General features: G+C 39.3%; 1 protein-coding gene across 3 annotated transcripts in view; it reads left to right on the top strand.

Annotated features, from left to right (window-relative positions):
* The first annotated feature begins 588 nt into the window (after positions 1–588).
* The window catches only part of SLC6A15 (solute carrier family 6 member 15), a 57,212-nt gene continuing 30,742 nt past the window's right edge, over positions 589–27,058 (top strand). The window contains exons 1-2 of one of the 3 annotated variants that reach the window (XM_010804761.4): positions 589–871; positions 25,054–25,545. In XM_010804761.4, the coding sequence (XP_010803063.1) occupies positions 25,257–25,545 (289 nt within the window). In that variant the 5' untranslated portion in view covers positions 589–871; positions 25,054–25,256. 3 annotated transcript variants of the gene reach the window in all.

The following is a 27,058-nucleotide window of genomic DNA, read 5'->3' as shown; positions in this document are numbered from 1 at the left end:
CTATCAGAGTGTTTCTTTATCCATGTCAGAGGAAGGGCATCCAGAAAATCAAATCTAATTTAATTTTTCTTAAAAAAAAAATAAAGGTAGGCTTGGAAGAGACTGAGAAACAGCTGTCTTGGCTGCATTAAAAGCTGAGGATTAGTAGCAATGTTCTGACTTGAAATTTAGGTCTTGTGATTTCTTTCCAGGAGATTTTTTACTGCATGAGAAACCTGTCTGTAATGGCCTTATTATTTAATTCAATCTTAATTGGATATAAACCGTTAAAATCTGAGGGATTGTTGGAAGGCCTAAAAGTACACAAAGTTTTCTTTTCTTTTCTTTTTAATGGTAATATCAATCACCTAGAAGAGGGAAATGTCCTTCGCCAAGACACTAAACCCTTGCAGCATATTTTACGTTCATTTTGCATTTCTTTCAAATTTTAAAGTTTCAGGGACCTAAAATTTAATCTCTAGAGTATATGTTCTGCCTAGGGGAAGATTCAGCCATTTTCAAAAGTAGGCTAGGCTTTTGTGCTCAGTGATGTATATTTTAGGAATTCTCCACGTGGCTTCATTAGTATGTCTTCATTGCTAAGAGAGATGATTCAGGCTTCATCTCATAATAAGACCCCTTGGAAACAAACAGGATGCTAAGGAACCTACATACGGTGAACACCGGCTCCCTTAAAAAGCCGTAATTTGGCCAGAATCCCTGAGCGCTATCAAGCCACCGCCTGATGGAGAAGCAAATGCCCAGAGTGTTTTCCTGTGTGAAAGATGTAAATGACCGGCTTGGCGAGAAAGCTAGGGAAAAAGGGTTCTTTGGGTCACTCACTGCTTCCAGTCCGGTCGCCGACATTCGGAGAACATTCAAAGGGTGTGAGGTAGGACCATTTCTATTGTTATCCCGGCTGAGACAAAGGCTGGGTGGTGGTGGGGAGAGGGGGGCGGGCAAGTGGTGCCCATCCTCTCCGTTGCATGGGTTGGGCAAGGACGGGAGGGATGGCAGGGCGGGACTTGTTTTGTTTTGCTTTGCAGCCGGCTTTCCCCGAGTCCATCCCGCCCCCGCCCGGAGCGCAGCGAGGACGCGGCGAGGCAGCCGCAGCGGCCTCTGCGTCAGGAGGCGGCGGGGCGGGGAGGTGCGGCGCCCGACCGGGCGACCTGCCTCGTGTCCCCTGGCGCCCGCAGCCTCTCCCTCCCCCGCAGCCTGTCGGCGGCCGCAGCTCGGGCGGGCCGGGCACGTGGGCGCCTCCGTCACACCCTCACTCATACACACACACACACACACCCGCGCGCACGCACCCGCGCGCCTGCATCCCGTGCTCTCTCCCTGGCCGACACACAGACGCTCACGAGTCGCTCCTGGCCCCGGCCCGCAGGACAGCGACCCCCCTCCACCCAGACTCCGGGCCCGCCCTCGGCCAGCAGCGCCTGCTCTCCAGACGGCTCCTCGCGCCCGCGGGTCACAGCCACCTGGCCCAACTCTCTGGCCACTGCTGCTACTGTCGGCACTTGGAAACAGCCCAGAGGCGCCCGGCCAAGGCACCCTGAGGGTGAGGACACGCTCCTACCACTGAGGGCACGGTTTAGGTAGGGTGGGGCTCACCACTAGGCACCCTGTAGCCCGGGACCCGGGAAGCGAGCGGAATTGATGCCTGAATGCTGGGAAGGACTCTGGATGTGTCCGGGGGGTGAGGGGAGGCAGGACGGCTCCAAAGCCCCGGGAGGGCCAAGCTGGGCTCGGCGGGCGGGCGACCCTTCCGGCTCTGCGTCCTGCACCTGTGCACAGTCAGGGTGGGGAGTGGGGGCTAGGAGCGGCGCGTAACGGGGAAGCACATGGGTCGAAACGTGCCGCCATCCTTCCTTCCTTCTTGTGACCGCAGCATCCCCGAGAGACTAGTTGTTACCAAGTCAAATTAGGGCTGGCCGCAGGGTGGGGTCCGACAGGGCCAGTCGGAAAGTTGCGAGGGTCGGAGTGGAGCAAGGCGCTTCCAAGGTTCTAGGTGAGTTGGAAGCCGATCCTCGTGCGGGTGGGCGGTGGGGCGGGGAGAGGAGCCAATCTCATTCCTCATTCGCTTTTGGGGGCTTTTGCAACTGCTGAAGGCGACTACCTAAGGCGGGGTGGTTTCACGTGACTCCCGCTCCCTTTTGCCCGAGGCATCCTGCGTTAAATGGTCCCAAAGTGGGGCCTTTCTCCCGCACCAGGCACGCGCGGCTCCCCAAGAAAAGCACAGCTTGTGGGTTTCTGCGCCTCCAGGAACTGGAGAGGGTGTTGGTGAGGGTGTCGGTGCTGGGATTTAAAGGAGAGGATGGCAGAGATTGGAAACCCAGACCGTTTCTACGTTTCACGAACTCGGCGGGTTTGTGCGTGTCCTGGGCAAGAGGACCGTTTTGAGACTTTACGTCGGAACGCGCCTTGTAAATATAAATGGATCAAAAACGTCCGACCTGTTCTGGGGACAGGTGTGACCCACCCGCTCTCAAGAGGCCGCAGCGGCGGGAATCTCTTTCCGTTGAGCAGAGAAGCGGCGTGCGTGGCGCGTTCACAGCGAGCGCGGAACCCGGGCTCGCGCTCTCTGGCGCTGAGTTCTCCCGGATCCATTCTCTCACCTCGGGGAGAAACAGTGGAGTAGGACGAGGCGGGGTCCGCACTCGGCGCGGTGACGTCAGCAGTGTTTGGGTGCTTATGCAAATGAGGCTGCAACCGTTCTCCTTGGACCGGCCGTTTCCCCTCCAGGTCTTAAAGGTACACTCAGGCTCAGGCTGCGCGGTTTGTTTGGTTCACTGCCCAGCAACAGGAGAGGACCGGAGGAGTTGCGTTCTGTGCTACGTTTAGGCTTTTTGTCTCCCAGTTTTTAAAGCAGTCTTATACCTGTCATTGCCTGGTTGTCGTCCCAGAACACAGGGAACAATGTGTTTGCTTTAAGAAATATCATTTTCTGACGAATAACCCAATCGCCTAGTCTCAGTTCTGCAAGAACCACACTCCAGCTTGTCTTCAACGTCTAGTATTGGGTTGGACTTGTAGTAGGTGTTTAATAAATACTTGTTGATGGACTCGAGGGTGTGTGGATTTCTCTTATTAAATATGGAATATTCAACCAGCAAAATAGTCTTTTGTGTGTGTGTGTGAATATGCGTGACTTTTGCTTCTTACATGATCAATGATCCATCTATATTGGTTAGCGTAAAATATATTATCAATGTATTACTGAATTCTTTGACTTTGCCAACAAGTGAAAAGAGCACCCTGCGTTGTTTTTTTTTTCCCCCCAGAAAGACAGGAATTACGTGTTTTACAAGGAAGACAACCTCATCGTTTGTTGACAAGTTTTCTTTTTCTGATTGCACGTTATATACTTGATTTGAGAATTACTTTGGTGACTCAGATGGTAAAGAATCTGCCTGCAATGCAGGAGACCCGGGTTCAATCCCTGGGTTGGAAAAGCCCTTGGAGAAGGAAATGAAAACACACTCCAGTATTCTTGCCTGGAGGATTCCATGGACAGAGGAGCCAGGCGGCTACAGTCGATGGGGTGGCAGTCTAACACGACTGAGCGACTTTCACTTTATATTTAAATATATGTAACTTGATACTGTATTTTAATAGTATTAAGAAAGGTATTTATGTTTTTAGGAAATAAGTGCTATGTCATCCAATAAATAAATCAGAAATACTGTCAGTCTAGTTCAAGTTGCTATAACAAATTACCATAAGCTGGATGGCTTATAAATAAAAGAAATTTGTTTGTCACAGTTCTAGAGGGTGGTTCAAGATCAAGGTGCATCAGATTCCATGTCTGGTGGGAGCCTGCTTCCTGGTATATAGAGGATGCTTTCTCACTGTGTTCTCACATGGTGGAACAGGCTAGTTAGTTCTCTAGAGGCTGTTATTAACCCCTAAAGGCTTCACCTCTTAATACCATCACATTGAGGTTAGAATTTCAACATATATGGGATGGAGGGAGGACTCAAACATTCAAACCATAGCAAATAGTAAAGAATTTTTAAATTGGATGGTAGCTATTTGAGATACCAGTAATCAGGTGAGATGCCTTAGTTGTTATTGAAATTTTAAATTAAGTTAAAATAATTAGTAAAACCTAAACTTCAAAAGCATTAGTTTACCCAGTGATCACAGTTCAAATTTTGCTGGGTACATATTAGAAAATAGGCTTTCCCTGTCATAACATAAGACTTTTGTTTGAGATGACAATAAATTTGCATTCCTTTGAACTCTGGGGTTATCATACAGGTAATTAAAAAATCATTGACTTAGAATGATAGACCTGACTTTTGGTGATGAAAAGCACCACAAACTTTCACTTCTTAATTTACTTCTCAACTTCTTTTGAAGAGTTCTTTAACCCCTTTATTACTGTATACATATACATGATGGGCTGTGTTAATATATTCCTATGCAAAGTCGATTTTAAAATAGTTTCTGAGCAGATGGTATTATTAACAAAATCCATGAGCATAGTCTCACGTGTGCAAACATTCAAGGTTACATAGCAGGAATCCTTAGGTTTATTTCCAGTTTTGCCTGTAACTTAAAACAAGTCCTAACTACTCTTGTGGATATAGTGAGTAAATAATTTTTAATAAACAAATTTATCTGCTTATACATTAACTTTGACCAATAATAATTGTCTCATATTTCTTGCTGAACAGCAAGCCCTAGAGTATGGTACATGGTAGTTTTAAATGCACAGTACCACTTGATATACTGGGCTTTCCAAATGACTCAGTGGTAAAGAATCCACCTGCCATTGCAGGAGACACAGGAGATGGAGGTTCAGTCCCTGGGTTGGGAAGATCCCCTGGAGGAGGGCATGGCAACCCACTTCAGTATTCTTGCCTGGAAAATCCCGTGCATAGAGGAGCCTGTCACTCTGAAGTCTATAAGCTAACAGAGAATTGGACACAACTTAGCGACTGAGCACCCACACAAGCATGTAGGATAGGACTATCCTATATGATAGGATAGAACTGTTTTATAGAACTGTTGATATAGGATAGAACTGTTTTCAGTTTTGAAGGTCAGTTTATTTACGTGTGGTTAATGTGCCCTTCGGAGAAGGCAATGGCAACCCACTCCAGTACTCTTGTCTGGAAAATCCCATGGACGGAGGAGCCTGGTAGGCTGCAGTCCATGGGGTCGCTAAGAGTCAGACATGACTGAGCAACTTCACTTTCACTTTTCACTTTCCTGCATTGGAGAAGGAAATGGCAACCCACTCCAGTGTTCTTGCCTGGAGAATCCCAGGGACGGGGGAGCCTGGTGGGCTGCCCTCTATGGGGTCGCACAGAGTCGGACATGACTGAAGCGACTTAGCAGCAGCAGCAGCAATGTGCCCTTATATCTTTTCACATAAGATTAATTGATGGCCATCTTTGAATAGAATGTTTAACTTGGAAGCTTTTTCACCTATCAGATTGGCAAAGATCAAAAAGATTACTCACTCTACTGAAGAAGACAGAGGGAACCAGGAACTATGATACTTTGCTTTTGGTAGTGCAAATTGAGACAGCTTTTATAAAGGGTAGATTGTCAATTTTTACTAAAATGATAAAAGTATATACCTTTTGATCAAGCAGTTCCACTTCTAGGAATTTATTCTACAGATACATAAAGTGAGTTGCTTGACTATTTGAAGCAAACTTTTAGAAATAACCTGTATATGACATTCTCATCCCATGAGCTATCATATGATCATTAAACACACACACACACAATAAGCTATTGAGAGCAAAAGTTGTAAAAGATCTTTACAGTGAAAAATCAAGCTGCAGAATAATACATATAGTATACAGTAATAGTGATGTAAAAAACACGGGTAGATGGAAAGAAAACACATAGTAGCTTTTAATGTGCATATTAACTTGATTATATACCAAATATCTGTGGAGGAATTTGGTGACATAGAAAGATAGGGGTGGGGCTAGATGTGCTCTGAAAAAAGAGTGGGAAGACATTTTTCACTCTGTGCCTACCATTTTACTGTGTTCAGTCAGTTCAATTCAGTTCAGTCACTCAGTTGTGTTCAACTCTTGGCAACCCCATGGACTGCAGCTCGCCAGGCTTCCCTGTCCATCACCAACTCCTGGAGCTTGCTCAAACTCCTGTCCATTGAGTCGGTGATGCCATCCAGCCACTCATCCTCTGTCTTCCCCTTCTCCTATGGAGTTCAATCATTCCCAGCATCAGGCTCTTTTCAAATGAGTCGGCTCTTCACATCAGGTGGTCAAAGTATTGGAGTTTCAGCTTCAGCATCAGTGCTTCCAATGAATATTCAGGACTGATTTCCTTTAAGATGGACTGGCTGGACCTCCTTGCAGTCCAAGGGACTCTCAAGAGTCTTCTCCAACACCACAGTTCAAAAGCATCAATTCTTTGGCGCTCAGCTTTCTTCACAGTCCAACTCTCACATCCATACATGACTACTGGAAAAACCATGGCTTTGACTAGATGGACCTTTGTTGGTAAAGTAATGTCTCTGCTTTCTAATATGCTGTCTAGGTTGGTCATAACTTTTCTTCCAAGGAGCAAGCGTCTTTTAATTTCATGGCTGCAGTCACCATCTGTGGTGATTTTTGAATCCCCCCCCCCCCAAAAAAAAAAAAAATAAAGTCTCTCACTGTTTCCATTATTTCCCCATCTATTTCCCATTAAGTGATGGGACCAGATGCCATGATCTTAGTTTTCTCAAGCCAACTTTTTCATGCTCCTCTTTCACTTTCATCAAAAGGCTCTTTAGTTCTTCGATTTCTGCCATAAGTGTGGTGTCATCTGCATATCTGAGGTTGTTGATATTTCTCTCCACAATCTTGATTCCAGCTTGTGCTTCATCCAGTTCAGCATTTCTTATGAGATATGCTACGTATAAGTTAAATAAGCAGGGTGACAATATACAGCCTTGATGTACTCCTTTCCCAAATTTGAACCAGTTTGTTGTCTCATGTCTAGTTCTGGTGCTTCTTGACCTGCATACAGATTTCTCAGGAGGCAGGTCAGATGGTCTGATATTACCACCTCTTTAAGAATTTTTAAGTTTGTTGTGATCTACACAGTCGGGCTTTGGCATAGTCAATAGGATTATACATTGGAAGTGACAAATAGATTCAAAGGATTAGATCTGATAGAGTGCCTGTAGAAGTATGGATGGAGGTTCGTGACATTGTACAGGAGGCAGTGGTCAAGTCCATCCCCAAGAAAAAGAAATGCAAAAAGGCAAATGGTTTACTATGTTACTTATTCTAAATATAGATTTTAAAATATTCTTAAGTGAAGCCAGTAGCAAATAAAAGATACTCTTGGGAAAACAGTTTCTAGGCGTCAGATGCCATCAAATGATTAAGGTATAAAAGTCAATGGATATTTTGACTCTGATTTTTGTAGTTTCTAAATTTAAAGAAGTTTCCTATATTCAGTATTCTTAGTAATAAAATTGTATTAGGGCAGCACATGGGATTTAATGAATTCACTAAAATTAACCAGTTATATCAGTATAAAAATGCATATTTTAGTGAGTTGACAGATATTTTAAAGGAAAAAATTGAGATGGTTATAGATTCATATGTAGTTGTTAAGAAATAATTATATAAGATAATATATGTTTGTAAGAAATAATACAGAGAGTCCTTGTGTGCCCTTTATACAGTTTTATGCAAGTGTAACATTTTGCAAAACTATACTACAAATCGTAATTAGAATATTGACATTGATAAAGCAGCATGCAGGATAGTTCCATCACTGTAAGGATCCCTCTGTGGCCCTTTCATAAGCACAACCACTTCTTTCCTGTCCCCAATCTCTCCTTAAATTATGGTAATCACTAATCTATTATTCATGTTTGTTGTCTTGTCTTTTCAAGAATGTTGTGTAAGTAGAATCATATAGTAAGTATGCACCCTTTTGGGATTGGCTTCTTCCATTCAGCATAATTGTCTGTAGATTCATCTAAGCTGTTGTGTGTATTGGTAGTTTTGTTTTTTTTTTTTTTTCTGAGTAGTATTTTATGGTATGGATTTACCAGAGTTTCTTTAATCATTCACTCTTTGAATGACATCTGAGTTGTTGCAGTTTAGGGCTGTTATGAATAAAGCTGCTATAGACAGTTGTTTATAGATTTTATGGAACCTAACTTTTCCTTTCTGCAGGATAAATGTCCAGGAGGTCAACTGCTGGGTAGTTGCATAAGGGAGTTGCATACATTGTTTTCTGGAAAGCTGCACCATGTTACATTTTCACTCCCCAGGTATGAATGAACCATTTGCTCTGTATCCTTGCAGGATTTGGTTGTCACTCTATTTTACCCATCCCGATCTGTGCAGTGACATTGCATTGTAGTTTTAGTTACCATTTCCTAATGGTAACTGATAATGACAAACCATATTTCACGTGTTCATTTGCCATCCATACATCATATTCAGTGAAATGTCCCTTCATACATCATGTTCAGTGACATGTTCCTTCATGTCCCTTGTCTGTTTTCTGAATAATTTTTAAATGATGAGTTTTATGAGTTCTTATAGATCCTAAATACTGTTTTTTTTTCCCCCCTTGGGGTCATGGTTTGCAAATATTTTAGCTTTGCAAAGTAAGTCTTTAGCTTATTTTTTCATCCAAATAATAGATTCTTTAATTGAGCAGATTAAAAAATTTTGAAGTCCATTTTGGTGTCATGTCTAAGAACTCTTTGCTTAGCTCTATACTTCAAACATCTCTGATGGTTTTTTTTTTTTTAAGTTTTATAGTTTGATGTTTTACATTTAACTCCATGATTCACTTTGAGCTAGTTTTTGTATTAGGGTAATTAAAATGTGTCTTTCAAGGCTAATATTTAAATTGTGGTTAAAAGAAAATCACTGCATGGGTTTAAAAACTTAAACCACACCCTTTTTATACAGGTGTAACCCCATTGTGAATAGTTCCTTGAAAAATATTTTATATTTAGTTAAGTATTTTTACTTTCAGTTAAATTCAATGACTATTCAGTTTATCTCCCCCTTTGGCAGTTATCAATTGCTACATATGCTACATCTGGAAGTTCACGGTTCACGTATTGCTGAAGCCTGGCTTGGAGAATTTTGAGCACTACTTTACTAGCATGTGAGATGAGTGCAATTATGCGGTAGTTTGAGCATTCTTTGGCATTGCTTTTCTTTGGGATTGGAATGAAAACTGACCTTTTCCAGTCCTTTGGCCACTGCTGAGGTTTTCGAATTTGATGGCATATTGAGTGCAGCACTTTCACAGCATCATCTTTCAGGACTTGAAAGAGCTCAACTGGAATTCCATCACCTCCACTAGCTTTGTTCATAGTGATGCTTTCTAAGGCCCACTTGACTTCACATTCCAGAATGTCTGGCTCTAGGTGAGTGATCACACCATTGTGATCATCTGGGTCGTGAAGATCTTTTTTGTACAGTTCTTCTGTGTATTCTTGCCACCTCTTCTTAATATCTTCTGCTTCTGTTAGATCCCTACAATTTCTGTCCTTTATCGAGCCCATCTTTGCATGTAGTGTTCCCTTGGTATCTCTAATTTTCTTGAAGAGATCTCTAGTCTTTCCCATTCTATTGTTTTCCTCTATTTCTTTGCATTGATCCCTGAGGAAGGCTTTCTTATTTCTCCTTGCTATTCTTTGGAACTCTGCATTCAGATGCTTATATCTTTCCTTTTCTCCTTTGCTTTTCGCTTCTCTTCTTTTCACAGCTATTTGTAAGGCCTCCCCAGACAGCCATTTTGCTTTTTTGCATTCCTTTTCTATGGGGATGGTCTTGATCCCTGTCTCCTGTACAGTCACGAACCTCCGTCCATAGTTCATCAGGCAGTCTGTCTATCAGATTTAGTCCCTTAAATCTATTTCTCACTTCCACTGTGTAATCATAAGGGATTTGATTTAGGTCATGCCTGAATGGTCTAGTGGTTTTCCCTACTTTCTTCAATTTAAGTCTGAATTTGGCAATAAGGAGTTCAGATGTTCAAGCTGGTTTTAGAAAAGGCAGAGGAACCAGAGATCAAATTACCAACATCCGCTGGATCATCGAAAAAACAAGAAAGTTCCAGAAAAACATCTATTTCTGCTTTATTGACTATACCAAAGCCTTTGACTGTGTGGATCACCATAAACTGTGGAAAATTATGAAAGAGACAGGAATACCAGATCACCTGACCTGCCTCTTGAGAATTCTGTATGCAGGTCAGGAAGCAACATTTAGAACTGGACATGGAACAACAGACTGGTTCCAAATAGGTAAAGGAGTGCATCAAGGCTGTATATTGTCAGCCTGCTTTTTTAACTTATATGCAGAATACATCATGAGAAATGCTGGGCTGGAAGAAGCACAAGCTGGAATCAAGATTGCCAGGAGAAATATCAATAACCTCAGATATGCAGATGACACCACCCTTATGGCAGAAAGTGAAGAGGAACTAAAAAGCCTCTTGATGAAAGTGAAAGAGGAGAGTGAAAAAGTTGGCTTAAAGCTCAACATTCAGAAAATGAAGATCATGGCATCCGGTCCCATCATTTCATGGGAAATAGATGGGGAAACAGTGGAAATAGTGTCAGACTTTATTTTTTTGGGCTCCAAAGTCACTTCAGATGGTGATTGCAGCCATGAAATTTAAAGACTCCTACTCCTTGGAAGGAATGTTATGACCAACCTAGATGGCATATTCAAAAGCAGAGACATTACTTTGCCAACAAAGGCCCATCTAGTCAAGGCGATGGTTTTTCCAGTGGTCATGTATGAATGTGAGAGTTGGACTGTGAAGAAAGCTGAGGGCCGAAGAATTGATGCTTTTGAACTGTGGTGTTGGAGTCTTGAGAGTCCCTTGGACTGCAAGGAGATCCAAGTAGTCCATTCTAAAGGAGATGGGTCCTGGGTGTTCATTGGAAGGACTGATGCTGAGGCTGAAACTTCAGCACTTTGGCCACCTCATGCAAAGAGTTGACTTATTGGAAAAGACCCTAATGCTGGGAGGGATTGGGGGCAGGAGGAGAAGGGGACAACGGAGGATGAGATTGCTGGATGGCATCACCGACTCGATGGACATGAGTTTGGTAAACTCCTGGAGTTGGTGATGGACAAAGAGGCCTGGTGTGCTGAGATTCATGGGGTTGAAAAGATTTTGAATTGACTGATCAACTGAACTGAACTGAACTGAACATATGCTATATAGCTAACTATCCTTTTTTATTTTTATTTTTTCTAAGTAGGTTTTTTAAGTAGCTTTCACCTTCTGTTACCTTCTTGGGATTGTAGTGACTTGAAACAATAATGTTTATCTTTTTCATTATTCTCTATGTTCATTGGGCTCAGCTAGCTGCTTTATCTGTTCTAGTTGATATTAACTGGCAATTTAACTTTGACTAGAATGTCAGAATCTTTGTTCTCCTGCCTGTGGGTTTAGCTCAGATGGCTGATACAATTGGTGACTGATTGAATTTATCTTTCTCTCTCTCTCCATGTGGGATTTCTAACAGGGCAGATGGACTTTTTAGTATTGAGTCTGGCTTCCAAGAATTCAAAGCAGAAATTTCCAGGTTTCTTTAGACCTAGCTTTGTAACTAGCATAGGTTCACTTCTGCATTCTAATGGCCAAAGTAAGTTCAAGCCCAGCCCAGAATTAAAAGAAGGAAATAGACTCCATCTTTTAACAAAATGAGTAACAGGGATAATACAGCATTGGGAGGAATTCTTAATGTTTGTTTTTGTTTTCTGTTATAGGAAATATCTAAGATCATACTTGACATTCTAGGATGATGACAATAAAACATGTTAAATGCTTTCAAATTCATTTTTTCCATAAAGCACGAAAATACAAATATATAAATAAATGTAGTACAATAATATATGCCTTTTTTTTTCAGTTGCTGAGTCATGTCCGACTCTTTGCAACCCCTCTTTACAGCATGCCAGCTTCCCCTGTGCTTCACTATTTCCCAGAGTTCGCTTAGATTCATGTCCATTGAGTCAGTGATGCTATTTAACCATCTCATCCTCTCCTGCCCCTTTCTCCTATTGCCTTCAATCTTTCCCAGCATCAGGGTGTTCCAGTGAGTCAACTCTTTGCATCAGGTGGTCAAATTATTGGAGCTTCAGCTTCAGCATTAGTCCTTCCAGTGAATATTCAGGGTTGATTTCCTTTAGGATTGACTGTGTGAAAGTCGCCCAGTCGTGTCCAACTTTTTACTATCCCATGGACTGTAGCCTGCCAGGCTCCTCTGTCCCTGGGATTCTCCAGGCAAGAATACTGGAGTGGGTTGCCATTTCCTTCTCCAGTTAGGACTGACTGTTTTGTGCCTATAATAGGCTACTAATAACTCCTAAAAATATGTCTACCTCTTAATTCCTGGTGCTTGTGAATGTTACCATAACTGGAAAAAGAGTCATTGCAGAAATTACCTTCAGATGAAAAGATTATCCCCAAATGTCTAGATGGGCCCTACATGCCTTGCCATTACAAATGTCCATATCTGAAAGAAGCAGAAGGAGATTAGACACACACAGAAGAGGAGGAGACACTGTGAGCACGAAGCTGTACATTGGAGTGGTGTGGCTGTGAGTGAAGTGACAAAGGCCGCTCCAGAAGTTAGAAGAGACCAGGCACAGATTTTCCCCCTAGAGCCTCCTGAGGGAGCGCAGGCCTGCCAACACCTTGATTTTGGTTCATTGAAGCTGATTTTGACTCTCTGGCTTCCAGGAGCTTTGAAAAATTAGATTTCTGTTGTTTCAAGCCACGAAATTTGATTTTGTTACAGAAGCCTCAGAAAATGAATACAGTGTCTAAATCTGAGGTGTCCTGAATATATTAATAAAAGTTTACATGTTCAAAAGACTTTTGTATATTTTTAAAATGTTTAAAGGACTTTTTGAAACAGTTAAGTAAGATATATGATCTGTGCTTGGTTCATGGAAGTCAACAGAAATACATTTCAGTTTCTAGAAATCACTTTACAATTAACTTTGAAATAATTGCAGGCTCACAGGAAGGTGCAAAGGGGAGTCCTGTGTATCCTTCTCCTGGCCTTCCCACTTTATAATCTGATATAAAAGTAGAGTACAATATTAAAACAGCATATTGATACTGGTATAAGTCACAGAGCTTTTCCGGATTACACAGCCCTTTTTTTCTATATGTGTGTGTATGTATGTGTAGTTCTTTGCAATTTTATCACATGTATATCCTCATGTAACCCTTATCACCATGAAGACACTAAATGGTACCATTTTACAAGATTCCCTCATGCTCTTTTATAGCACACGCACCTGTCCTGCTGCTGCTAAGTCGCTTCAGTCATGTCCGACTCTGTGCGACCCCATAGACGGCAGCCTATCAGGCTCCACCGTCCCTGGGATTCTCCAGGCAAGAACAATGGAGTGGGTTGCCATTTCCTTCACCAATGCATGGAAGTGAAAAGTGAAAGTGAAGTCGCTCAGTCGTGTCTAACTCTTAGGGACCCCATGGACTGCAGCCCACCAGGCTCCTCCATCCATGGGATTTTCCAGGCAAGAGTACTGGAGTGGGGTGCCATTGCCTTCTCCACCCACCTGTCCTTCCCTACCGTAATTCCTAGGAACCCCTGTGGTTCATCTCTGTCATTATTTAATTTTACAAATGCTTTATAAATTGAATCATGAAATATGCATTCTTTTCAGATTGGCTCCCCCCACCATTTTACCCACTCTGGTATTCTTGCCTGGAGAATTGCCAAGGACAGAGGAGCCTGGCAGGCTACAGTCCATGGGGTCACAAAGAGTCGGACATGACTGAGAGAATAATACTTTCACCACGCCCCTCATTAAGCATCATTTGCTGGAAGTTCATCCAGGGTTTTGCATGTATCGATACTTCTTTCCTTTTTATGGCTGATAGTTCATAATGTGGATGTACTCTGGTTTGTTTAGCCATGCATCCATTGAAGGACACTGGGGCAGTTTTCTGTTTGGGGCCATTACGATTAAAGTTTTTTATGAACATTTATTTATAAGTTTCTGCTTGAAAATAAATTTTTATTTCTCTGGGATATACGCCTAAGAATACAAAATGGTAGTCACCCTGGTAACGCTATTATTAGTGCTGAAAGAAACTGGCAGCTATTTTTTTAGAGTAGCTATATTATTTTACATTTCTATTCAGTTCAGTTCAGTTCAGTCGCTCAGTCCTGTCCGACTCTTTGCGACCCCATGAATCACAGCACGACAGGCCTCCCTGTCCATCACCAACTCCCGGAGTTCACACAGACTCATGTCCATTGAGTCAGTGATGCCATCCAGCCATCTCATCCTCTGTCGTCCCCTTTTCCTCTTGCCCCCAGTTCCTCCCAGCATCAGAGTCTTTTCCAATGAGTCAACTCTTCTCATGATGTGGCCAAAGTACTGGAGTTTCAGCTTTAGCATCATTCCTTCCAAAGAAATCCCAGGGCTGGTCTCCTTCAGAATGGACTGATTGGATCTCCTTGCAGTCCAAGGGACTCTCAAGAGTCTTCTCCAACACCACAGTTCAAAAGCATCAATTCTTTGGCACTCAAGCAATGTGTGATTGATCTAGTTTCTTTACATCCTCACAAATTGTTGATGTCATCATGTATTTATTTATGCCATTCTGATAGATATGTTATAGCCCACCTTTTTAGGTAAAACATATATTAACAAGTTTAAGTTGTTACTTTGTATTTCACTTGTAATAATAGTCTCCTCCTTTTGATTGGTTCTGTGATTTTTTTTGTCATCTTTTTTTTTAATGCATATCTCAGATGCGAGTGCCTTCCTCCTACTTTGGGATTTTTCATATTTTCACTGGAAATATTAATTAGTGTCTACTATAATTTCAAAAGATTTTGTAACAACAGTAGTTAAAAAGTCTTAAAAGAGGGAGCAAGAATTGTGTTGATTGTATGGTGAGTTATATCTATTTTGAGTTAATTCTACAGTGAAATTTTTAGCAAGACTAATAAAGACAAAGGCAGAGAAAATACCTATTATCTATAACAGGGATGCAAATGATATAAGACTACAAATCCTATAGACGTTAAATAATTCTAGGGAATATTTTGAATCACACTGTGCTGCCAATAAATTTGACAATTTAAATAATATAGATTCTTTGAAAAACACAACTAACTGAAACTAAAACAGTGAAAAAAGAAAAGAAAACCTAAGTAGCTATATATCAATAAAATAAATTGAATTTTTGATTTCAAATGTTGCAAAAAAGAAAACTCCAGGCCTAGATGGTTTTATTGGTGAGTGCTGCAAATGTTTAGAAGAAGTAAAACTAATCCTCCATATATTCTCTCAGAAAATAAAAACTCTATTTGAAAACTCTTCTTTAGGGGTCCACGAAAAACAGAGAAGGAAAATATATTGCTTAAGAAAAAAAAATTTTATAGATCCACTTTCCCATGAATATAGTTGAAAAATATCCTTACCAAAACATTAGCAATTTAATTCAATAATATATTAAAAAGGGTAATAAATCTAGACCAAGTATGGTTTATCCCATAATGAAAGGTGTTAAACCAAACAATATAATACTTTACATGAACAGATTAAGAAGTTATGTGATTATCTTAATAAAAGCAGGAAATTGTATAACAAAAGTCAACAGTTATGCATGATTCAAAAAAAAAAAATCACTGAACTATGAATAAAAGAAACTTCTAAACAGTTAAAGGACCTAATTGGAAAAAAAAAAATCCATCACTAACAGTGTACCTAACAGTAAAATATTGAGTACTTCCCCACTAACATCAGGGCATAGATGAAGAAGTCTGCTCTTAACACTTCTGTTCAAAATTGTGGTAGATGTCCTAGCCAGAAAATAAGTCAAGACAAAGAAATTAAGATAAGCAATGAGAGAAAAAACTATCTGTTTACCAATGACATGTATATAAAAATCCTAAATGATCTTTAAAAAATAAAAACTTGATTGGCATTATTGCAGGAAAGAAAGGGCTTCCCCGGTGGCTCAGCAGCAAAGAATTTACCTGCAATGCAGGACCTGCAAGAAATGTGGGTTCCTTCCCTGGGTGGGAAGATCCCCTGGAGGTGGGCATGGCAACCCACTCCAGTATTCCTGCCTAGAGAATCCCATGGACAGAGGAGCCTGGTGGGCTTCAGAGTCAGACACTACTGAGGTGAGTTAGCAGCAGCAGCAACAGGATAGAAACCTTGTATTAAAAAAATCATTTTTTTTTTCCGGGATAGAAATTAAAGCAGATACAAGTAAATGGAATGCTATACTAAGTTCATAGATTGGAAAGCTCAATTTTTTTAAGATGTCACTGTTCCCCAAATGGATCTGTAGACTCAGTCAATGTAAACCCATTCAAAATTCCAGCAGACTGTTTTTTGGGATAGAAATTGACAAGCTGATTTCAGAATTTATGTGGAGGGGCAATGAAACAATCTTAAAAAAGGGAAAACATATTTAAAATGGTTAGGGCTGAGAACCACAAATTAAACATTTACTATGTTGATTTTAAAAGGTTTTGAATCTTGTTTTAAGTGTTTAAAATAGATTTTTTTTTCTGAAAAGTTACACATGAAGATATTAAACAATACAAAAACAGGAGAATGAGAAAAATGTAAAGATAAGTCCAAATTAAATACTAACATTTCAAACATTTTAATGTATAAGTCTTTACATAGAATAAATAAATGGTAATGACACACCTATTACATTTATAATGGGTGTATTATTTTAATAGGTATATTTACATTTATAATAGGTGATTTAGAATAGTGTCTAATGAGGTTTTTTGTTTGCAAGATACAGAAACTTATGCTGGCTAAGAAAGAAAAAAAGGAATATTGACAGGGTCACAGGGGCTCAAAGAAACAGTGGGGTGCTTGGCAATAAGAAAGGAAAGGGCAAGAATGAGAACAGTTCTGAAAACCAGGAAGCAGGATCCATGACTACTGTAGTAGTTACAGCCTGGGCATAATGCCTTTGGAATTAAGTGAGATGCCAACTTTTTGATCTCTTTGTTCCTGTCCTCAAGATTCAAAATCCAGGGAAAGGAAATCTACGTGGATAAATGCAGATTATTTTCCAAGTGATAGCAGTACTTCTGTCTTCCCTATACTCATACCTGCTATAGCAAATTTACTTTATTGCTCCTTTCATCAAAACCCGGAGTTTGTTTATGCTCAAGTCATCCAGACTTAGCTGTGTAACTTGCTTTGGGCAGTGAGACATCAGCAGTTATGACTCAAACAGGCTTTACTAGTGCTTGTGTGCTGAGCCCTTTTGGCTAGAGTTGGAACTCTGAGCTTGTCACGGAAACAGGTTGACACTCTACACATTGGAGAGACCGTGTGTAGGAGGACCAAAGTGCGCTGACTTATAGGTTTAGTGGCTCAGTCATGTCTGACTCTTTGTGATCCCATAGACTGTAGCCCGCCAGGCTCCTCTGTCCATGGGATTCTCCAGTCAAGAATGCTGGAGTGGGTTGCGATGCCCTTTTCCAGGGGATCTTCCCAACCCAGGGATCAAACCTAGGTCTCCCACATTGCAGGCAGATTCTTTACCATCTGAGTCACCAGGGAAGCTGGACTTATAGGCTATCTCCTGCCTCCTGCAGAAGGTGATTTCCACCCTCTTAGACCACCCTCCTCCACTTGAGTTGGGATGGCTACAGTGCAGAAGCAACCCAAGTCAAGTGAAGCAAAGCAACTGACCATCTTAAGCCTAGCGTAAATTGCTAACCCACAAAATCATGAGCAAATACAGTTTTTGTTTGTTAAGCTATTAAATTTTGAGGTAATTTACTATGCAGAGAGAGAAAACTGTGTTTTCTTTCCTTAAAAAAAGGGGGTGTAAAAATACCCGAAACATTGCATTTGCTTTGAACTCACATTAGCCTTAATAGAATAAACTTGTAATATAATATAAACATAAGACGGACTATTATCATTGCTATAAAAGAAAACACAGTACTCTCAATGTGTTGGCATTTATCCAAGCTCTTTATTATTAGCTAACTCAGTATTTCAGCCACGGTCATAAAACCATTAGTGATAGAGTTTGGATTTAAACTCAGTCTATTTCTATATCCTAGATGTAAATGTTTGGCACCAATACATGTCTTTTCATACCAGTAAAATTAATTCCTACAAGATCCCATTAAAAGTAGTAAATAAGAAGGATTATATGAAATCATGAAGAGGTGCAGTCATTAATCCACTTTTGGACCATGAATTTCATATTTACATTTTCTTCTTTTCTGGCCATGCCACACAAAATATGGGATCTTAGTTCCCCGACCAGGGATGGAACCGGTGTCCCCTGCATTGGAAGTACAGAATCTTAACCACTGGATTACCAGTGAAGTCCCTCATATGTAGACAGTATCGTAACTTGCTTTCTGCCATGAAAGATGAACACGTTTCCAAACCTTTCTTTCTTTCTTTCTCCCATTTACATTCCTGATTTTGTTAGTTAGATTATTTTTGGATTTTAATTTTTATTATATTTATATTTTTCTCCCTATAAAATTCCTACGTTTGAACCTTATTTCCTTGTTTAAATTAATGTTTACTCCTATTACTTAACATGGGTCTCTGTCCTGGTTGGCTAAGCTTCACAATCATGTAACCTGTTCCTCTCCCTCCCCGTAGGGCTCATCAGATCTCTCATGGATTAGACAATTTGCCTGTGACATTTATAATTGAAATATAAAATACTTGAGTGTGAAAACTGAAGAGCAAGTATTTTTTTTCTCTTCACTTTTATAGAAGTGACTGAATATCCTGAGAAGTCTTTTTATTTCTCCTTTCTGCTTCTGCTTGAAATCCCTAGGAGTCTTTATCTCAGTAACTTCTCAGTGTAGACATTTCTGCATTACTTTTTGAAATTATTATTATCTAAACATCTGTTATTTCTTTTATTTTGTGTTTCATTAATTTTGTTTCCTGATATACTACGTTTATTTTTTGCTTTTTTTTCCCTCTCAACTATTATCCCTGTACTCTCAACTACACACCCTGTTTCTCTGTAAAACTCATTCATTCTTAGAAACTAATCTCATAATTACTTAGAAAATAATCTTACCTTTGAATAGGAAGGTTTCTATCTTGTCATACTATGTGATAAAAAAAACTTAGTGTCATGAAAATGGAGCATTATATGGAGTGACTTGGAGCACTCTGCCTCTTCAATTCAGATTTAATCTCTGGAAGAGTGGTTCTCAGGCTTCCCAAGTGGCGCTAGTGGTAAAGAGCCAATGCAGGAGATTCAAGGGACTTGGGTTCCATCTCTAGGTTGGGAAGATCCCCTGGAGGAGGACATGGGAACTCACTCCAGTAATATTGCCTGGAAATTTCCATGGACAGGGGAGCCTGGCGGGCTACAGTCCATGGGGCTGCAAAGAATCGGACAGGACTGAGCATACACAGTGGCTGTTAAATATTTTCAATAGTAAATATTTCAAGCTTTACAATGTATTCAAAGTGATTCAACTGTTGTAGCACAAAATTAGCCATAGGAGATATGTAGATTTGTGGGCATGACTATGTGCCAATAAAATGCTCTTTACAAAATCAGACAGTGGGCTGTATTGGACCCACGGGCAGTATTTTTGACCCAATTCTTTTTTTTTTTTTTTTGATCATGTAGTAGTTTTATTTTTAGTTTTTTTTTTTTTAAACTTTACATAATTGTATTAGTTTTGCCAAATATCAAAATGAATCCCCACAGGTATACATGTGTTCCCCATCCTGAACCCTCCTCCCTCCTCCCTCCCCATACCATCCCTCTGGGTCATCCCAGTGCACTAGCCCCAAGCATCCAGTATCGTGCATCAAACCTGGACTGGCATCTCATTTCATACATGATATTTTACATGTTTCAATGCCATTCTCTCAAATCTTCCCACCCTCTTCCTCTCCCACAGAGTCCATAAGACTGTTCTATACATCAGTGTCTCTTTTGCTGTCTCATACACAGGGTTATTGTTACCATCTTTCTAAATTCCATATATATGCGTTAGTATACTGTATTGGTGTTTTTCCTTCTGGCTTACTTCACTCTGTATAATAGGCTCCAGTTTCATCCACCTCATTAGGACTGATTCAAATGTGTTCTTTTTAATGGCTGAGTAATACTCCATTGTGTATATGTACCACAGCTTTCTTATCCATTCATCTGCTGATGGACATCTAGGTTGCTTCCATGTCCTGGCTATTGTAAACAGTGCTGTGATGAACATTGGGGTACACGTGTCTCTTTCCCTTCTGGTTTCCTCAGTGTGTATGCCCAGCAGTGGGATTGCTGGATCATAAGGCAGTTCTATTTCCAGTTTTTTAAGGAATTTCCACACTGTTCTCCATAGTGGCTGTACTAGTTTGCATTCCCACCAACAGTGTAAGAGGGTTCCCTTTTCTCCACACCCTCTCCAGCATTTATTACTTGTAGACTTTTGGATCACAGCCATCCTGACTGGTGTGAAATGGTACCTCATAGTGGTTTTGATTTGCATTTCTCTGATAATGAGTGATGTTGAGCATCTTTTCATGTGTTTGTTAGCCATCTGTATGTCTTCTTTGGAGAAATGTCTATTTAGTTCTTTGGCCCATTTTTTGATTGGGTCATTTATTTTTCTGGAGTTGAGCTGTAGGAGTTGCTTGTATATTTTTGAGATTAGTTGTTTGTCAGTTGCTTCATTTGCTATTATTTTCTCCCATCTGAAGGCTGTCTTTTCACCTTGCTAATAGTTTCCTTTGATGTGCAGAAGCTTTTAAGGTTAATTAGGTCCCATTTGTTTATTTTTGCTTTTGTTTCCAATATTCTGGGAGGTGGGTCATAGAGGATCCTGCTGTGATGTATGTCGGAGAGTGTTTTGCCTATGTTCCTATACACTAATAATGCGAAAACAGAAAGAGAAATTAAGGAAACAATTCCATTCACCATTGCAACGGAAAGAATAAAATACTTAGGAATATATCTACCTAAAGAAACTAAAGACCTATACATAGAAAACTATGAAACACTGGTGAAAGAAATCAAAGAGGACACTAATAGATGGAGAAATATACCATGTTCATGGATTGGAAGAATCAATATAGTGAAAATGAGTATACTACCCAAAGCAATTTATAGATTCAATGCAATCCCTATCAAGCTACCAACAGTATTCTTCACAGAGCTAGAACAAATAATTTCACAATTTGTGTGGAAATACAAAAAACCTCGAATGGCCAAAGCGATCTTGAGAAAGAAGAATGGAACTGGAGGAATCAACCTACCTGACTTCAGGCTCTACTACAAAGCCACAGTTATCAAGACAGTATGGTACTGGCACAAAGACAGAAATATAGATCAATGGAACAAAATAGAAAGCCCAGAGATAAATCCACGCACATATGGACACCTTATCTTTGACAAAGGAGGCAAGAATATACAATGGATTAAAGACGATCTCTTTAACAAGTGGGGCTGGGAAATCTGGTCAACCACTTGTAAAAGAATGAAACTAGAACACTTTCTAACACCATACACAAAAATAAACTCAAAATGGATTAAAGATCTAAACGTAAGACCAGAAACTATAAAACTCCTAGAGGAGAACATAAGCAAAACACTCTCTGACCCAATTCTTGACTATCTGTTGCCCCATTGTAGATAGGAGGCTCTTACCTGGTAATGATGACAGCTAATGCAGCTGCTTGGTACCAACAAAGAGCAGTCCTGACAGCTTGTTGGCCAGGTGACTCTCACAGGAGTGGATAATGCTAACGTGGTAGAGACTGTGCAGTTACTTGATTCTGATTATCCTACTTCTCATGTGACCTGTAGGATACCACTACTTTATCATTCACTACTTCATGTCCTTCCTGGACATTCCTGTTTTGAAGCAACAGTGATACACTTTTGGAGATAACCAATTATATTTTCAAACCTTCACCTATGCCATACTTTTAAGTTCTTCAGGCAAGCATAAAAGTTTTCTCTTTCAGAAAAGTTGGGTCTTAAAATCTTGAAATTTATTTGACTTACAAATTGTTGTCTCATATACTAAGTTTTTATAACTCCACTCAGAAACCCAATTTATATTTTTTGACTATATGCAGCCTCTGTATAAGAAAGGAATGCCTCTGACTCAGTAAATATAGGGCCTTGGGGTGAAAGGCAAAAAAAAAAAAAACAAAACTGAAACCAAATGTGTAATAATGCAAAATACTTGTAGTTATTATACAATGTAATTGGCCATACTTTAAGTTCATATAGTTGACAGAGTTAAACATTAAGAATGTGAGATTGGTAAGATTAAGTCATTCTCCAAGGAGACATTATGGCCTATTGAAGAAGAGATATACTTTCCCCCCAAAAAACCTCACTTGTTATTGTGGAAGTTTCAATGTTAACTGCAACCCCACCCCATATTATCCTATAGTGATCCCCATCCCATATTATCCTGTAGCAGTCCCTAAGAGAAGGAGGTGGGTAAGAAACAGTGAGAAAAGAGAGTATAAATTATTTCACTTGTGACATTATTAATGTATGATCACTTTTGATTTTGCTTATAATAGAAAAGGAACTGTAAATGCATGCAAATAGATATATAATATTCCTTTTTAAGTTTTAAATTTTATAAACTTTGCCTGAGATTATTGCATTATAAATCTGTATATGTAGTTAAGTATATTTTAGGAATTTAAAATATAAAATTGCATTTAAATTTTGTTTTCATTAGACACTGATTTTTTTCATAGAAAATATGAACTTTGGGTTGTTGTATAGGAATTTTGAAATTAAACTTTGCCAAAAGATTTACTATGTAAAGCTGGTATGATTATCTGTTGGGCCATTTCCTTCTCCAGGGGATCTTCCTGACCCAGGGATCGAACTCAGGTCTCCTGCATTGTAGGCAGATGCTTTTACCCTCTGAGCCACCAGGGAAGCCCATGTGAAAAACATGCAACAGTGTCTAAATATGTTTTCTTTTTTTTTTTTTTCCTGCTAGAAGAAATACAATTCTGAGATAACTGATTTGGGGGAGACTCATGAGTAATACTTTTTAAATTTGTTTTCTTTATGAAGAAGAGTTTTAATATAATAGTACTTTAAACTTCATTACATTCCTTTCCTTTCTATTTTATGGAACAAAGCAAAAGGAATAACAAATACATGTTTACTGAGGAAACTAAATTGAGTCATATAACTGTGAGAAGTTATATAACTAAGTAAAAAGGTTAGGACACAACTCCAAACTTGTCAAATTAAAACAAATACCCTTATCCTTGTATCAGTAAAGTTATTATGCCAACGGTTTATCATTAGATGATCCAAAAAATGTAGACAGTTAGACAATTTATGTCTCACAAATAGCACTTTGTTATGTCAGGTTGTCTTCTTCCAGCAAAAATTATTTGGAAACAGCTTTTTTCAGCTTTTCAATGATTATATGTTTTCATTTATTGAACCAATATTTACTGAACTTTAGAGGGAAATGATGCAAATTAAACAGGCATAATCCCTAACTTCACGAAACTGTTTCCTTATTCAAACCTTGTTAGCCTCTTTAAAATAGTTAACTTTAGAAGTTTTTCACTTATTCTAGAGATGTTTCTATTATTCACAATATTTGGGGAATGCTTCTTCTTCAAGAATTTTCTTCACAGTCTTTCTCTTATTATTCACCAAGTCCTAAATTAGTGTTTTTCCTTGATGTACACATTTTAATTTTGTAATCAATGAAACACCTCCAAATCTTAAAATGACAAATAGATGATCAAGTTAAAGAATTTTTTTTTTCTATTGGTGACCCAGTACTCTTTTTATTAAGGTTATAAGATAAAGTATGACAGAATGTTTTTCGGACTTTTTCAATGTAAACCTAACAGCAGTTCCATTAAAGAATTCCATTCTTTTTCTATCAGTGAATGGCAGAATTCTTTTGGATATTATTTTTCAAGCTTCCTGATCTAGTTTTGACGAGAAACTCTCATACATTTAGTTACTTTTGAAAACAGATAATTTCACACTGGTCAGAAAGGCTACCATCAAAAAGTCTATAAATAAGTTCTGGAGAGGGAGTAGAAAAATGGGAACTTTTATACACTGTTGGTGGGAATTTGTACAGCCACTATGGAAAACAGTATCAACATTCCTTTAAAAAACTAAAAAAGAGAACTACCATATGATCCAGCAATTCCACTTGTAGGTATATATTTGGAAAAATGGAAAACTCTACTTCAAAAGGATGCATAAACCCCACTGTTCAATGCAGTACTGTCTACAATAGCTAAGACAGGGAGGCAGCCCATCAGCAGGCAATTGGCTTATGAAGATGTGGTGTATACACACACAACACACACACACACACACATACACACAAAGGAATATTACTCAGCCATAAAAAGAATAAAATATTGCCATTTGTAGCAAGATGGATGGACCTAGAGAATATTATGTTTAGTGAAGTAAGACAAAGAAAGACAAATACCAAATGATATCACTTATATGTGGAATCTGAAAAATAACACAAATGAATACAAAACAGAAACAGGCTCAAAAACATAGAAAACAAACTTATCCGCTACCAAAGGGTGTTTAAGAGAGGAAAGGAGAAATTTCCCTTCCTGCAATATATCCCTTAACAACTTTTCCCTTAATAGCAAATGAATGAGTAGATGAATATGCTAACAGAAGAAATTCTATATAAGACAAATTTACAGGGATAGCATGCAATTGTTTATGTAATTTTATAAGTACTTTATTCAGAGAGGGAAGAAGGAATTAAGAAAAAGTTTCAAAATTCTACTTACAAATGAACTGAGTATACATTATGCAATGGGGTATATCTGAGGCTGAAGTAGATTTTTGCAAGAAGGAAGAAGTTAGCTAAAAGAAAATTTGTGTGAAGCTCTTGGGTACTTTACAATTCTTATACTTCTGTGAATATTAAGCTCTGAAAGGTCAAGAACAAGCATATATTTTATACTATGCAGAAAGAGTTTGCATCGCAAAAACTAAGAAGACGAAGTCTTTGGTATTTTAAATATTTTTCTCATTAAATATTATTTTTTTCAACTTAAAATTTTACAGGTACCTACAGAATATTGAACAAACAGATCCAAGATCCATAAGACTTTATCACCTTGAATCAAAGATTTCTTTGATATCCTCCTGCAACTTTTATTCATATCAACTAACATATTTTTAGTTGATTTAAGAATTTAAGAATTAAGAAGTTTGCCAAAAGGAAAGTAAAAAAAAAAAAACAAAACTACTACTACCCACACTTTCCAATGCCGAAGAATAGCAAGGTGGTAAAAAGAGAATTAGACGATGAGGTTATTGAGTCTGTCAAAGACCTTCTTTCCAATGAAGACTCAGCTGATGATGCTTTTAAGAAGAGTGAACTAATTGTTGATGTCCCAGAAGAGAAAGACACAGATGTTGTAGAAAGATCTGAAGTCAAAGATGCAAGACCGGCTTGGAACAGCAAGCTACAATATATCCTGGCCCAGGTTGGATTTTCTGTAGGATTAGGGAATGTGTGGCGGTTCCCATACCTCTGTCAGAAGAACGGGGGCGGTAAGTTTCTGTTTTCTGCCTTTTATGTGTGTTGTTTTTTTTTTTTTTTGAGTGATACATTGCTGAGTAAATTGCAGTTGATTATGTCAAATAGCAATCATTGTTGCTGCAGTCTCAGTATTTTAGAAGCTATGAATTTCATTGTAAAACCAGGGAGACGCCTTTGTTGAAAGTGAGTTAAGCTTTGTTTTCAGATTAGGTTTCCATAGGAGCCGATGACTTGCTATGAACACACAAGGATTGCTTGAGGTCATAGTCTCAAATTCTTTCTGTGGATCCGGTTAACATCTCAAAATTACTGCCTTTTCTAACCAGTGTTCCATTCCTTGTTCCTCTCAGTTATTCACTTTGGAGAAAATCCTCAAGTTTCTGATACAAAAGATATTGGTGAACAAGAGAGAGAATGTTCTATCCACAATGTATTAACTCTGAGTTTTAAGTTGTTTCATTCTTGAATGAAACAAAGTTACATATAATTTAGAATGATTATAGTCTTCGGTTGCCAACCAGAACTTTGTAGATCCCAGTAGAAGGAATTTAACCAGATAATTAATATAATACCAGATAGTCTTCATCTGTAGATATCAGCACCCTTAAGATGCTGTAAAGAAATTAACATTTTTTATTTCAAGCAAATTATCTCCATCAGCATATTTAGCTATTTGTATTTGTGCATATAATTGCAAGGGTTATTTAGTGAAAACTGTCTTAAAATCAAGAAAATAAAAACATATACAAAAGAATAGATAGTTCCTATAGGATACAGGCTCAATAGTACACTTGAGTAAAACTGAACATTACCTAACATTCAGTTCAGTTCAGTTCAGTTCAGTCACTCAGTCCTGTCCAACTCTTTGCGACCCCATGAATCACAGCACACCAGGCCTCCCTGTCCATCACCAACTCCCGGAGTTCACTCAGACTCACGTCCATCGAGTCAGTGATGCCATCCAGTCATCTTATCCTCTGTCATCCCCTTCTCCTCCTGCCCCCAATCCCTCCCAGCATCAGAGTCTTTTCCAATGAGTTAACTCTTCTCATGAGGTGGCCAAAGTACTGGAGTTTCAGCTTTAGCATCATTCCTTCCAAAGAAATCCCAGGGCTGATCTCCTTCAGAATGGACTGGTTGGATCTCCTTGCAGTCCAAGGGACTCTCAAGAGTCTTCTCCAACACCACAGTTCAAAAGCATCAATTTTTTGGCGCTCAGCCTTCTTCACAGTCCAACTCTCACATCCATACATGACCACAGGAAAAACCATAGCCTTGACTAGACGGACCTTTGTTGGCAAAGTAATGTCTCTGCTTTTCAATATGCTATCTAGGTTGGTTATAACTTTCCTTCCAAGGAGTAAGTGTCTTTTAATTTCATGGCTGCAGTCACCATCTGCAGTGATTTTGCAGCCCCCAAAAATAAAGTCTGACACTATTTCCACTGTTTCCCCATCTATTTCCCATGAAGTGATGGGACCAGATGCCATGATCTTTGTTTTCTGAATGTTGAGCTTTAAGCCA

Source organism: Bos taurus, chromosome 5 (genome assembly GCF_002263795.3).
Source record: "Bos taurus isolate L1 Dominette 01449 registration number 42190680 breed Hereford chromosome 5, ARS-UCD2.0, whole genome shotgun sequence".
Taxonomy (NCBI): Eukaryota; Metazoa; Chordata; class Mammalia; order Artiodactyla; family Bovidae; genus Bos; species Bos taurus.
The sequence above is the reverse complement of the archived record's forward strand: the minus strand, read 5'-3'. Positions and strand labels throughout refer to the sequence as shown.